The sequence below is a fragment of the Oreochromis niloticus genome, linkage group LG14 (genome assembly GCF_001858045.2).
Source record: "Oreochromis niloticus isolate F11D_XX linkage group LG14, O_niloticus_UMD_NMBU, whole genome shotgun sequence".
Taxonomy (NCBI): Eukaryota; Metazoa; Chordata; class Actinopteri; order Cichliformes; family Cichlidae; genus Oreochromis; species Oreochromis niloticus.
In genome coordinates this window covers 27,360,681-27,375,640 of record NC_031979.2, presented here as the reverse complement: position 1 = coordinate 27,375,640, position 14,960 = coordinate 27,360,681, and the positions used below count along the sequence as shown (strand labels likewise).

The 14,960-nt window shown below is 38.9% G+C and overlaps 1 protein-coding gene across 2 annotated transcripts in view; it reads left to right on the top strand.

Annotated features, from left to right (window-relative positions):
• The window catches only part of rpa1 (replication protein A1), a 29,474-nt gene that overhangs the window by 8,099 nt on the left and 6,415 nt on the right, over positions 1–14,960 (top strand). For both annotated transcript variants that reach the window (XM_005474733.4, XM_005474732.4), the window contains exons 11-13: positions 759–895; positions 4,429–4,577; positions 11,680–11,809. In XM_005474733.4, coding sequence (XP_005474790.1) covers positions 759–895; positions 4,429–4,577; positions 11,680–11,809 — 416 coding nt within the window. The remainder of the gene's footprint in view (positions 1–758; positions 896–4,428; positions 4,578–11,679; positions 11,810–14,960) is intronic.

Genomic DNA, 14,960 nt, shown 5'->3' with positions numbered 1-14,960 from the left:
AGCTCCAACAGAGGCGTTCCCGAGCGCCCAATAATAAGTGATCATAAGGTGAGAATAAAGTCTGTATTGGAAAGTCGAACTGGATATGCTGGGAGGTTGAGGTAATTACACTATACGAGCAGACAGATAAAAGTGGTATTAATAAACCTGATGACAGTAATGGCCTGTAGTGCAGATTGACTTTGGGCCCTATGGTAAGAAAATGAGAACCTGCTGTCATAGGTAAAGTGAGGCGGTAATAAGAAGCTGGCTTGTAATTCTTTCAATGGAAATTGCTTTTTGAGTAACTTCTCTTCTGCCTGCTAGGTAGCATCAAGAAGTTTTGTAGTGGTTAAATGTGTTTAAAACCCTCAGTGGCTCAGAGTTGGAGTTTAAAAATGACTGCTGATGGAGATGCCAGTGCTATACCACTACAAATAATTCCTTCAGGTTTACTGTGCTTGATTGCATTAGTCAAAGCCCTTTACTGATTTCTCTCCAATATTATGTATGTAAGTTCCTGGCATGCTGGCCTCTGACGTCATGAATGAATCGCCAAGTGCCAATTTGTGCCGTAAGCTGTGGGACATGGAATGACCTCTGTGTGTGGATGTAATTGTGTATGGAAAAACAAATCGCACAATATTTGTTTGTTTGTGTGCTGTTGTTTTTATGTCATGTGTTATGTGCTAGATATTTGTAACTCTGCTGTAGGCTGTGAATCACACAGATGCAGAATAGAAAAACAAATGCTCTCTGCTGTGTATATCCTCTTACAGATGTAATTGGAGTGTGCAAGAGTGTGGACGACATAACCCGCCTGACAACCAAGTCCAACCGTGAAGTGTCTAAGAGAACACTCAGTCTGATGGATATGTCTGGGAAGGTGGTGACTGTCACACTGTGGGGAGAGGAAGTGAGTATGGACTTGAAAAGTACAAAATGTGTAATGGAACATGTGTCTGGAGTTTTCAAATAAGTGGTGAAAGTCAGTAACAGGTTTTCAGTGCGACAAAATGTTAAAGCTTTTTTCTAAGAACAATTTTCTTCCCAAAAATTAATCATTACCTGAACTAAATTTAAGCAGATGGTTTTATTCTATGTAGGAGGGATAAAAGTAGTTGGTGTAAATGATGGATACTGGTCTAAAGCTAGAGCCCAGTGACTTGTAAAGCAAATGCCTACGCTAAATCATCCTTGTGTGTAGCTTTTAATCCTTAGTTTTTGGTTAGAATTATGTCAGGAAGGCGTTGAATGAAAAAGGTTCTTCAGTGCACTCGGTGGTCACAGTTGAATAGCTTTGAGCACTGATTTAACAGTGTGCACGTTGCGTGATAGAAGGCGATAGATTTGAAGTTATTGACTACATTTCCTGTCACTGTGTGATAAAGTAAGCGTGCTCTTGCAGTTGATTTTTACCTGTGGCTCAGAGGGACTGCGCTGAGTTCACCACCAATTCTTTTCCTCCAGACAAGAAGCAGTGTTCCCTGTATTCGTTCGACAGATGCACTTTTTCCAGAGGGATTCGGAGAACTGCACAAGATGTATAGTTTATAAAGAACAATAGAACTGCCAAAAATCAAGTGTTGGAGATATTTTCCCCTATATATGAAACTTTACTGTTGCACTGCTCTTCTTTCTTTGGTTGAAGTGTGTTTATAGTTTTATCTTGTTAGAAGGCAAATTATGTTTGACATTTGATTTTTATTTATTTAATTTTTTACCCTGCTGCTTATACTACGAGTTTGACATTTGCGTATTTAGTGAAACATTTCCAAATCTATTGGCTATAGACTGTAGAATTTTTTTTATTTATTTTTTTCAAATATACATATATATGTTTTTTTTGGGGGGGGTTTCTGGGGGAAATCAGACCTCTTGTAATCCTTTGACCTTTTTATATAGTTTTAAGGCAAAATCAATTTAAAGTTATGGTAAAACTAATTGAACCCAAAATAAAACCACATAACCAAAATTATATAAACATAAAGTGGGGGTGCTGTGTAAAATGTACATTAAAAACATACATAAAATTATATGCAAGTCTCGTAATCAAATGTTCAAACTGAGAGATAAGGGGGGAAGAAGTCATTTTGAATTTGATGGCATCAGTATAACTCAACATCTTGACACAGGGCCATGTTTACCACTGTGTAGCGTCCCCTCTTCTTTTAACAACACTCTGTAAACGTTTACAGAACTGAGACCAGGGGGATGTTCTTCGTACCTCGCTTACTACATCCAAGATCAAATGACACATCCAAGATCAAATCATCGCGCTAACCGTGAGCTCGCTAATTCGGTTCTCCGAACGCACCTGTTGTTGACGATTAGTACAGCTGGATGAAGTAATCTGAGATCACTGGGTGACTTAAAAGGGGCTACGCATCGATAGTAGAAACATTGATCGGCAACCCTGTGATTGGTCGGCGAAGATGTGGAAGGAGCGCACTCAGTGTATTACGGCAGCAGAGCAAGAACTCTTGATTTTGGGATATCAGAAGTTTCAGAGTTTAATTAAAACGCAGGGGAACACTGCAAAGGCTGCAAAAGCAAGGAGAGAGGGCTGGCAGAAAGTTGCTGACAAATTACACTCGTAAGTGATCCATGATATTACATTATATCATGTGATATTATATTATACCACATTATATTATATTACACCATATCCTCTTCCACATTAGAGCCACAACAGGACCCACTAGAACATGGGAACAAGTAAAAGTGAAATATAGGAATATTCTACAGTATGGTAATATTTATCACTTATATTGCTTTTAGTCTATGACCCTGGAATAATCTGTTTGTTTGTTCATAACAGCAACCCAGAAAAGGGCAGAGCACATAAAGACAGGTGGTGGTCCTGCACCCCCTCGTCACACCCCTTTACGTACTGTGCCATTTATTGACATTGTGGGTTTTTTGTGTGTAGTTCGACATAACACTCCATCACTTTTACCTGTTCCCATGCAAGGGGTGACTGAAGCATGCACAGTAAGTTGGGAGATATATATATATATCGATCGAGAGAGAGAGAGAGAGACAGAAGAGTAAATAATACCCTCACGGGAGAATCAATATCTCTCTATGAGCAAACTGTCGCGCTGAGCTAAAGGATCCCGTCTATCCCGCAATCTACGCTGAATTCTGTAAACCCTCCTTATCAATCTTGCACCTTCCGCAATGGGTTGCTCGCGTACAAACAGACAGGACATGGCTGCAACAGACTTCCCAACTCCACCTTCGCTTTTGTAGCGTGGTCTCTGATCTTGATTGCACGTAGTAATTTACTATTACTACTCTAAAATATGAATTACATCTGGAATGATCAAATACATGTAATAGAATGATTAATAATACATTTTCCTTTTTTTCTGAAATGACCTGTATGTATCTGTATGAAAGCAATAAAGCATCAAATACTGCATTATCTTTAGTTACATTGATAATATTTATTTATGGTAAAACAGTGGCGAAATATCGCTGTTGCTTTCATATAACTGCAGCGGACATACCTGAGTGGCCGCGATCTAATCCTGTTTACATAAAGTAAACCTGCTCCCGAGCAGGCTTACTTTTACGGCTCTGTTGCTATGACAGCAAGTCCCAGATGAGCTTCGGAGAACCGAACGATCCAAGATCACGCCAAATCGTCAACATTCAAATCCGGCTAACTTACTTAGCGAGGTACGAAGAACAGGCCCCAGCTGTTGGACCTTTGGGAGAGGATCGTTGTCTCATGTTTGTCTAATATAGGACTAGCTGCTCGACAGTCCTGGGTCGTCTTTGTTGTACTTTTCTTTTCATGATGTTGCTCTAAAGCCTGTATGTACCTTTCTGCATTGATGGCGTCCTCCCAGACGTGCAAGCTGCCAATTCCACAGGCACCAGTATGCCCCTATACATTCAGAGGTGCAGGTTTTTGATCGAAGTGCTGATAACAAGCTGGATGGTTCTTCTCCCCTTTAGTCCAGTGACACAGCATGCATGTTTTACAAAAGGAATTTCCAATTTTGATTCTTCTGACCACAGAACAGTTTCCCTGTTTGTCTCAGTCCATTTTAAATTAGCTTTGGCCCAGAGAAGACAGCAGTGTTTCTGGACGTTCACATATGGCTTCTTCTCTCGCGAGATGGAGCTTTTAACCTGCATTTGTAAATGGCATGGCAAACTGTTCACAGACAATGATTTGAGGAAGTGTTCCTGAGCCTATAGAGTGATTTCCATGACCGTCTCATGCCTGTTTTTAATGTAGTGCCGCCGGCCTGCAGATCATGGGCATCCAATATTGATTTTCTGACTTTTTCTAAATCTTTTGATGAACCTCTGCCCATATTTATTTAAAACCATAAAAGATCTCTTTGTCCAAAAACACGTATATCTTATGTTGTCAGTTTGCAAAAATGAAGGAGAAAGCAAATTAAATATTGTATTTCTTTCTTTTCATAGGCAGAAAAGTTTGACGGATCTAGCCAACCTGTCATTGCCATTAAGGGGGCAAAGCTTTCAGACTTTGGAGGCCGGTCACTCTCTGCATCCTTCAGCAGTACTCTTATGATCAACCCAGACATCCCTGAGGCATATAAGCTCAGAGGCTGGTAAGTAGGCTCGAGTTTCATAGATAATGCAATGTAGAAATTGCTCATGTGTTCTTGCAATTATACAAAGTGGCTTTACAGCAAGTGTAAAATCTGGTATATATTTATTGCCATAAGGCTTTACTCATGTTTTTTCACAAACTTAAAGACTGCTTCATAGATGCAAATATTGGTTACAAATAAAGAACTCTAAGGATTTAAAAGGCAGCTTGCATTTCCCAAGTTGTAAGAGTACATACACTGATTCTCATTATCAAGATTAGCTTTCCCCCATTAGCCACAATGTGGGGGGTGCTTCAGTGAAGCATTAGATATAAATGGAAATCATACTTAATCTATGAAAATGTGTCTTTTGCTCTTCTAATCGCCTTTGAGATGAAACGAAATCCCGACTCATTTCTGTGTGATCATGTTGATTGTAGCATTTTTTTTTTTCTCTTCCTGTGTGCGTGTGTTTGCGTGGCTATGGTGTGTGCATATGTATGTTGTTTGTGTGTTTTTTCACTTGAACACATACAATTATGTGGAAATTAGCCATAAAGTCTTTGTCTTCATGGCTCTTTGTTCACATGTGGTCATGTGTGTTGACGCTTAGCTGAATTTATTAAGAGTTAAAAAGGTGTATGCTGAGTTATAGAACAGTATGTTAACAAGTTTACAACATTTTTTTTTGCATTATGTGCCAGGTTTTCAATTATCCCCTAGTGTTCAACATGACCTGAAATAGCCGTGCACTTTGTGCGAGACGTGAGGTAGGGGGGTAGTATTTTTATAGGCTGCGCGTTAGTTTGTGTTTAGATTGGCACATGATTGATACATGAGGCAGTCCTCACATGGACTAAAGAGGGTGGTACTTAACCTTACTCCTGCACTGTGGCACACTGATGGATCTGTCCTCTGTATTGATCCTGCTTAAGCAGGCTGTGTCTGACCCCTCCTCACTGACATGAAGGCAAATGTCTATGTTTGTGAGTGGAGGGCCAATCGATTGTATCCAAAGGGTTTCGTTTATTTACCTTCCAATAGCAGTGTCTGCTGTACGCTAAGAAATAAGACACTAAACAGTTGAAATTTATTTTGTGACAAGTCGGCGTAATCTTTTCTTCTGCCTTATAAAATGTGACTGGGTATTTATACTCGGGACCTGATCTGCATAATCGGAGCAGTGAAATGTGACTCTCCTTTGCAGGTGAGAAGGCAGCAGACGATAAATTATGCTCAAAGTGGCTTTTTAATCTAATGTATAGGGTGGTGGTAATTTCTTTATGATAGTTTTGGAACAGCCGCTGGCTTCTCTGAATATTTTAGATCTCATTTCTCAGAATGCCAACTACACTGAACCCCTCTGAAGTTGAGCATCATCAGGACCACTCCGGGGTCCTACGCTTTCTTTTACTTGTACACCATGAAGTCCTTAATCGCATTTCCAGACCCTTGCAGCAGAGTTTATACACTTACTACATTCTCTCTTCCCTTCTCACGAATGGAAAGATGCCAATCCTGACTCATTTGTCAATTGAAAATCATTGACAAGCATTGGTAGACAGTACCATTAAATAGCTTATCTGAAAGATGTAGCCTTATCTGTGGATGAAGATAATTGCTTGTTATATTTATGTGATATATTGTAAAGGCTACACCCGAAGTTATATCTAGGTAACGTGAGAAGAAAGTTTTTCCTTCTCTCTCTCATACCACTGATTGCCGTGAAACGTGTAACATGGATTTTGTGCTGTTGATAAACTTGGGCCGTGGTTACAGACTGTGTTTCTCTCTTTCTGTAATCTGAGACATGAAATTCACAAACAGAGATAAGGGAAGAAAAACAATTAAACTCTAAATTAATCTTTTGATAATTATGTTTTTTTTCTAATCTCGCACAGAAGAGAATCCGAAGCGTTCTCTCCATCAGCCAAAAAAAAAAAAATTAAAATGTGCCAAGGCTGCTGAAACATCATTGTTTTACTCCTGCAGAGGCATCTTAATTTGATTGTGTTTTGGCGCAGACCTTTGGGACCTTCTCAAATGAATAGTCTATCCTTGGTGAGCTGTTGTCTCAAACTCATGCAGCATATTAGCAGTGCTGCTCAGTACTTGCCAGTGTGCTTATATAGAAAGCTGAGTAGCATTCCTTTGGCACACTAATTAATCTGGGAGAGGCAAAAATACAGTTTAGGGCATATGTATTTGAATATTGACAGTTTTTATTTTCCATGTTTACCAAAATACATTCAAGCTAGTTACATAATGGATCTGAGCTTGAAGTACAGATAACTTTAAGCTTTAATTTAAGGGCGTTCACATCCAAATTAGATGAAGGGTTAAGCAATTAAAGTTCTTTAATGAGAAACCTTAGGGTTTTCAGGTGACCAAAAGTAATTGGACAACTGTTACAAAGGCCGTTTATAGGCAAGTTTGGTGTGTTCCTTCATTAAACATGTAAAAGGATTAGATTTTATTCCATGTGTTCCAAGCTGTGTTACAGTGAGCCCAAAAAATGTCAAAGACGGCTACCAAATCGACAGTCAAGTAGACTTTGCCAGGCTTACTAGCAAATATTTATTTATTTTGGCCCCTCAATGTCTACAGCGAGGACGACAGTGGTGTAAACAGGACACTTAATTTATCTGCATAGTAGTAGACTACTTCTAAACAGAAGACCTCATGCAAATAAAGACCTTTCACAAGATCGAAACCAGTCGTCATTGTGGTAACAGTAAGGTCAGGTAAGACTGCTTTAAATAAACTAGAATTGTCTTAAACCAGAATGATGCACATGATCTAATGTGCACAGCATCTTCAGTAAAACATGGTAGAGCAGTGAGATGCATGGGAATGTTTGGCTTCCTGTGGGACTAGGGTCACTAGTGTTTATCAGTGATGTAACAGAAGACCAAATGTCTTAGAAGTATGAAGTATATAAAGATCCACTATCTGCTCAGAGCTCAGATTCTGTCCACTACATTACAGACGGGCATTAACTCAAAAAGTAATGTTAACATAACCTCAGAGCTTTTGAAAGGAAAGAGGTGAAATACTTTTCAAAAGACCAAGTCGCAACTAAGCAGAAATCTCCAGGACTGAAAAATGAACCCAAAATGCAGTGCCAAAAATCACAGCCCCTCTAGTGGCCACTTGAAGTTGACACCAAAAGCATCTGAATCCCCATAGTCCCATGTTAAAATGCCCAAGTGTAAGGCATTAAAATGCACATTTGCAGTCTTTTTTTTTCTTTTTTCTTTTTGTATTTGAGATGTCTGACTGCATTTATCAAAGAACTGTGCTTCAGTTTTAGTCGATAAAATGCTGCTATTATATTAGCTTACTTAAAACTATTAAGAACATACTGTTTATGTATCTCTGTGAACAGTTTATACGACAAGATTTGAGGAATAGTTTTTTTAGTAACAGGCAAAAAGTTAACTGCATCTATAAGTAAAATTATATAAATCTAAATAAAATAAATATACATTATGACAAAACAGTATATTGACTGTAAGCTTATTTGGTCCAAAGCAGGACTTTTGCGATGATGAGGTTTCCAGCTGTCTAATTCCCAAGAATCACTGCGTCTCCAAAGTATTGGTCAGAATTTCATCATACTTAATAATTGGTCTTCGCCCAGATTGGACCATTTTATGGAAAATAACCTTAGAATTGTGATGGATTGTGAGTCGGATAAGCTCCTTTAAAGCAGAGTCCAAACCAATGGGTGATGGCACTGTGGCTACATCCATCCTTTATACACTGGTCTATAATCTCAGACCAATCAAGCAGCATTAGGCAGACAGACCAAAACACAACAAAAACAAATGAAGACCACTACAGTGAAAAGCCTGGCAAAGCATCTCAAACCTTCCTTTGATGTTCACATGTTGTCGACTTCAGGCAGTCAGTGCCTGCAAATGATTCTTGACAAAGTATTGAAACTGAGTAGTTTATTTATGATTATGTTAATTTCTTATGGTTACAGAGGGCTTCATATATTTTGGTTAACCTTTTGAATTAAAGCTGAAAATTTGCTTTGCAATAGAATTGCAGCTGTTGCTTTTAAACTCCTTTGGTGATTAAAAAGACAAAAATATCCCTGTTAAAACATTTCATGACCTTGCTGTAGAATTCATTTATTTTAGTAACAATCCAACACTAATATTCTTGACCTTTGGTTATTCTCAGATCTTTGTGCCTCATTGTGAGACATCAGAGTGAAGGCCTACGCCTTTTGCGGAAATCTTCAGAATCAGACTTCACATTAGCATTTTTTTGTATCTAAATGTGAAGTTTTGGTTGTCCATTAGGTGGCAACAGCACATTTAGATCGCCTTCCTGTCTTTTCCTAAAATGTCAGGTGGTGTAGTCCCTGTTCTGACATTTTTGTCAGGTTTATGCTCATTTTTTTTTAAGCCGTCAACCTCAGACATTCGTCATCAGCTCATTTAGTCACAGTCCAAACTGACATTTTCTGTCTTGCATATTGTGACTACAGCATTTGGATTTGTGCATAGCGCATAGGTAATTATGCCAGCTAAGATGCAAACAAATTTGAGCACAGCTGTGTGGAGAACATGATCTTTCATTGAATTGACTGTTATGTTACCCTAATCTTTAACTGTGCTGTATTGATTTGATTTTTAAAAAATATGTAAAATATTTTGCTTGATAAATGACACTTTGTGGGTACTTAAATTTAATATCTTTTTGTCATCTGATAACAATCTGAATACTTAAGGTAAAAATCCACTGGTCAGCCTGGAGCCTAGTCTTCTATCATCCCTTCATGTCCCTTTATCTGACATGTCCCCGTTCCTGTACAGTGACACTTGACACGTCTGTGTTATGCACATTCATGCGTCTGCCAACCTCCAGCCAGATATCATGGTGTTCTTGTCTTACTGAAACCACTCTGCTCTCGGCCTGGATCTTTCCGCTCTCACTTGTCTGTTGCACATTTTCTGCCAGACCGAATTTGCCCTCTTTTTGTCTTCTTTATCACAACCACTACTTTTTGTGTGCCATTTCTGTTTCCTGCAGCAGATTTTCTTTCTTTTTTTTTTTTTAACTGAATTCGGTCACTATGTTCTCTTGGGTATCTGTCTATCAGGTGTCCAGAGAAGCCATGCGAAGTCTTGCTATTCTGCAGTTTGTTTGGTTTTTTTTCTTAAATATTGTGTATTTGCCTTCTCTGGCATTAATTCATGCCAAGGAATGCCATCTCTGTTTTGTCATTTGATTGGTCAGGGAAAGCTCCTGATTGGATGCAGACCGAATTAGGTACACTGGTGAGGAAACTGGTGCCACTTTAAGGAATTGTTTACATTTGTTAGGAGGAGCTGGAAATCGACAACCTGTGTTTCGCTCAGGCCACAGTGTAAAATGTTAATGGGGATATTTTCTATTAGTCATGCCTGTCAGGAGCAAAGCAAGCTCTCCCTGTATTTACAACCAGGCCTTGCCATTGTACGCTGCTCTGCCTTGTGGCCAACAGATTACTAAGCTGTATTGATCTTGGTGACCGTTTTAAACTGCTGTGTTTTTTTTTTGTTTTGTTTTTTTTTTCTCCCCACAAGTGCATTTTACCCTCATCCATCTGTCTTCTCAGTCTACCTTGCCTTACCCCCCTTTTTTTTCTCCTATTGCCTTCCCTGAATTACCGGGAACACTAGATGAAAATGGGTTTCTGATATCACCGTAACAGCCCTGACCCTGGCCAGCTCATCCGTCCCTCTGCTGTTGATTCATTTCACAAGCCTCTCAGCCTGCCTTCCCCTCAGATGAGCCGTCCCTGCTTTGACAAACAGAAACGGATTCTCTGCACAACACTATTTTTTTTTTTTTTTTTTTTTCCATTCAACTGTTAAATAGACAGCCTGCAGTCTGTTGACAGTCATGTGAACAGCAGCGTATTGTGCCTCCTGCCTGGGTTGGGATGTGTTAAAATGAATAATGTTGCAGTCCATAAGTGGGCTTCTGCACAACAGTGTTGTGACAAGGCGAAATATTTTGCATATATTTTTATCAACTTAACATGGTGCATTTACTTAAGGGGAGACCACAGATTGTACACATCAACATGTTTTTGTATAAAGCTTTTCATGCCTCCAGAGGGAGCTACACAAAAATCTTATAAAGCACTACAAGTTATGTCACTTTTCAGGCTGAAGACTGTTGTAAAGACCCCTATGATTCCTTATTTGGCGTGTAGACCGAAGGTTATCTATTTTTTTTTTTTTTTTTTTTTTTTTCCCCCCCTCCAGCTGAAAGTGCCATGTGCTCTTATGAAAAAGCCCGGTTGGGAATGCGTGAGAGTCCCTTGGAGACTCGGCACTAGCAGTATTAACTTTTTGACTGTTATTCAGCACCTTTACAAGTGTGATGTGATGGCATTGAATTTGTCCTGCCAGTCCTCCACTGTGAAAGTTGAACATATTTTGGCTATTGGAAGTCAGAAAAAACGGCAAATGCTCAGTGCTGAAAAGATGCTCAACACCTTGTCACGGCGCTGACGTTTTTAGAATCTGGTAAAAATGCAGCGCTCCCAATTCAAACTGTAAAAATGCTTTCCAGCTTGGGGGTAAAAGCCTTTGAAGTATAAGTGGAGTGATCAAACTGTCCATTAGAGAGAATTACATAGAATAAAACATGACCTCTGATATTATCAATTAGTTTTTCTTTTACTTTTGCTGTCATATAATTCAGGAATGTAGTGTGTGCAATAAAAAGACATGCTTAACAAAGAAGCTTTTATCATAAAATCAGTAATAGTAAACTGACAGAAAATTAAATGACAGCTATTTACATAATCAAATAAGCCATTTTTATTTAAACTGGAAATATTTGTTTGTCAAATGTGAAAATGCTTTGTTTGTCTTGGTCCTTTGTGAGTGAATTTAAAATGTGTTGGCTTTGAACTATTAGTCTGACAAAATGAGCAATACACATTTTAATCACTTTTGCAAATTTGTAGTCCAAACAATTAACTGAAGAATAATCAAGAGCTTAATCAGTAATAAAACCATTTATTCGGGTCATGCTGTAATTAAGCTCAGTTTACTGCGAATGGGGTCAAATCAGCAGTTACTGTTATTCGCTTTATTCTACACAGGTATGACAAGGAGGGGCACGCTATGGATGGACAGTCTCTGACAGAGGTGAAAGGTGGCAGCGGGGGAGGAAACACCAACTGGAAGTCTCTAGCTGACGTTAAGACTGAGCATCTGGGACACGGAGACAAGGTACACACACGCATGGCTTTGTGTTGACACACTCGAACATTAAAGATATGGTAACCCCAATATTGTTATTCAAGGTTGCCTCTTTGAAGATATTCAAGGACACACTGAAAGGCCGCTGTTGAATCCCAAACAACAAATATGAAATGCTTGCAGTCAAACTGCATTTGTTATTAAAAATCCAAGGTACATACTGCACTTCTGTATAGGCTTCTGTATTGTAGCTTTTCACTCCTAGCTCTGCTTTGCAAACCTGAAGCAAAAAGGCTTTGGAATCAGCGTTGTATAAAAGCACTGCACCACCACCTATGTGCGCTTAAAACCGAATCCTACTAAAGTTCCTAATCCTAATGCAATATAATGCATTGCCTTGTGGGTGTCCCCTCCATAGCCCCATTGTATGTTCTTGGTGAAAGTCACATTTAATTCTAGTACTGATTAGATTCTACATTGGCTTTATTCTTTGCCCATTTGTAATGTAATTCCTTGCCCTCAAATAAGTAAAGTAATATATGTTCTTCAATTTCCTCGTTTTTTTCATCAGTGCTGTTGAGGGAAATGGAACTCAGTGAGGTGTATAAATTCTCCAAAATGGATAATGTGACCTGTGCTGAGATCTTAATTTGTGTAGTTTAACATAATTTAACACGTTAGTAATCATCACAGTATGATGAAAATGCCCCATAAAACTGGGACAATTAATAGATACAAGCAATTATGAGGGGACCAATGAGAACAAGTTTGACACTGTCTGTAAAATACGAGTTTAAGACTGTAAGGATTGATATTCTGGCTAGCTGGAAGCTTAGGAAAGCAAAGAAATGCTTCAGACAAAGTACTGGAGTAAGACTGTTAAGTAAAATATACTTTGTTTAAGGAGTAATTGTTTTTTTTAAAATAGTGAGCATTAGAGATGGACCGATCCGATATTACGTATCGGTATCGGTCCGATACTGACGTAAATTACTGGATCGGATATCGGCGAGAAATAAAAAATATTTAATGTCCATTAAATATCAAAAAAGCATCTCACAAAACTTGCGACATGGCGTAACTCGGCTCATAACCGTAGCACGTCGGAGCAGTGTGCTCACGTGATAGAGCGGCTGTGTGTATTTGGAGCCTTGCTAGCCAACTAGCATTTCATCTCCGAGGAAGTTATCCCAGAGAGAAGTAAAACAAGTGTGTAAGTTCATCTCTGAATGTTTGTAAAGCATACCCACGTTAAGCTTAACAACCGGTATATGGAGTGACTGCCTCTTCTTGCTGCTACTTCAATCGTGAAACTGCTTAATGATCAGCTGATCGGCTTTTCTGTCGCCAGTCCGTCTCTCTTCTTTGTTTTTGGCCCACTTTGCACCAGAAAGAGGAAACCAGCGGCTGGACAACAGCAGCACGTTTAACCTTGATAAGCTGTTGTTAGAATTTATTTAATATTACTTTCTACACCAGGATCTTTTTCTACGTAGCTGACGGCTGGTAACTGTGCAGGGGCGGATCTAGCAAAGTTTAGCCAGGGGGGCCGATAGGGCATGAACAGGGAAAAGGGGGCACAAAGACATACTTTTCTTTCTTATTCTCATTTAAAATGTCTAGCTTTTAATAAATAATTATCTGAATCTTACACCCAAAGTTTTAATCTGATGTAAAATGTATAGAAGTCCATTACTGTATATAGTAACTGTTAAGTCTAATCTAACCTAGTAAGCTATAGTACTTTTTCCTTTGGGAAAGTACCATTTGTGAATTCTGCAATTCTGTTGAAGAAAGATGTTTAATCTATTTAATTATTCTTGAAAAATAATTTATTTCTGTGCATTTTTTTTCACCCTGCATCAAATTTAAGTTTATTACATCGATTAAGCATCATGAGGTGGAGGGTGGGGGGTGGTTCCCTATTTTTCTTTGCTGGGAGTTTGGCACCCTATTAGTTAGGTTGCTTAATATTTCTGCTAAGTACTCTTTAAAATACCAGAATAGGGAGGATGGAGTAGGTTTAAGTTTATTAGATTGATCAGTGTTGCTGAACTATGAAATATTTTGGGCGCAGTGTATTTTTTACATACAGGTATAACAGAATAGCTTTAGTGTTTATTTAAACTTGAGGATGAACTTATACAAAATGCAGCAAGATATTAAAAAAACAGTTTTATTGATTAAAAAACACACTATATTGGATTCATATCGGTATCGGCAGATATCCAAATTTATGATATCGGTATCGGACATAAAAAAGTGGTATCGTGCCATCTCTAGTGAGCATAACAGTCATCTAGTGACCCTGTCAAACATCTACTGTGCTGAGATGAATGATTTCAAATTATAAATGACGCTACTGGTTAGCAGTGGTTTACACATTTGCCTCACAAGCAGAAGAGCTCCGGTTCGATCCCAGTAGGAGACGAGATCCCTTTTGGGTCCTGTCTGGAAGGGCAGTGAGGATCTGCCAAAGCATGAGGAGCTACTTACTGTGGTGACCCCTTGTGATTAAGGGTGCAGCTGAAGGTATCTGTTCCTCCTTCTTCATCCATCAATGGAACTTGTTGATGGATTTAATTTTTCTAACATAATTTTTATTCACTTAAATTCCTTAACACAAATCTTCAGCCAATTTCAGGTGAATTCCTTTTGCCATTGTGCACATGATGAGGCTTGGTATTGACAAATGAGGTTAGTCCGGTCTTTAACCTTCTGAGGCATCCTATACATAAGGGCATGGGGTCGGGCTTTCAAGGCTGCACCCACAGAACTTTGTTGCAATTAATTGTTGCCGTCACAAAGTCTTTGTGTGCCACAATCTCAAGTTTCCACATTGCTCCTCTGCCCTTTCTGACAGCAAGTGGTCACCCTCCACTTGTTGGCTTGACATCCCATTTGTAAGAGCCAGTGACAGGGCCAAAAAAAACAAGTTCTTCTGCCCTGTTCCTACTGGTCTGTCACACGTTAATTAAAGAGGTATTTACTTGATTAATTGGAGCTCTTGGAAAACTAGTAGAGGTTGATGTCAGGGTTATTTTTTGCTCAATCAAAATAGTCAAGGGTTTAAAAAAGAAAGCTTAGACATTTGCTGTGTGTTGAAACAAGATTTTTTTCCCCCCATGTTTTCTCCCTGTCATTTACCTCACTTCTTTTTTCTTCTTTTTTATTTATTCAA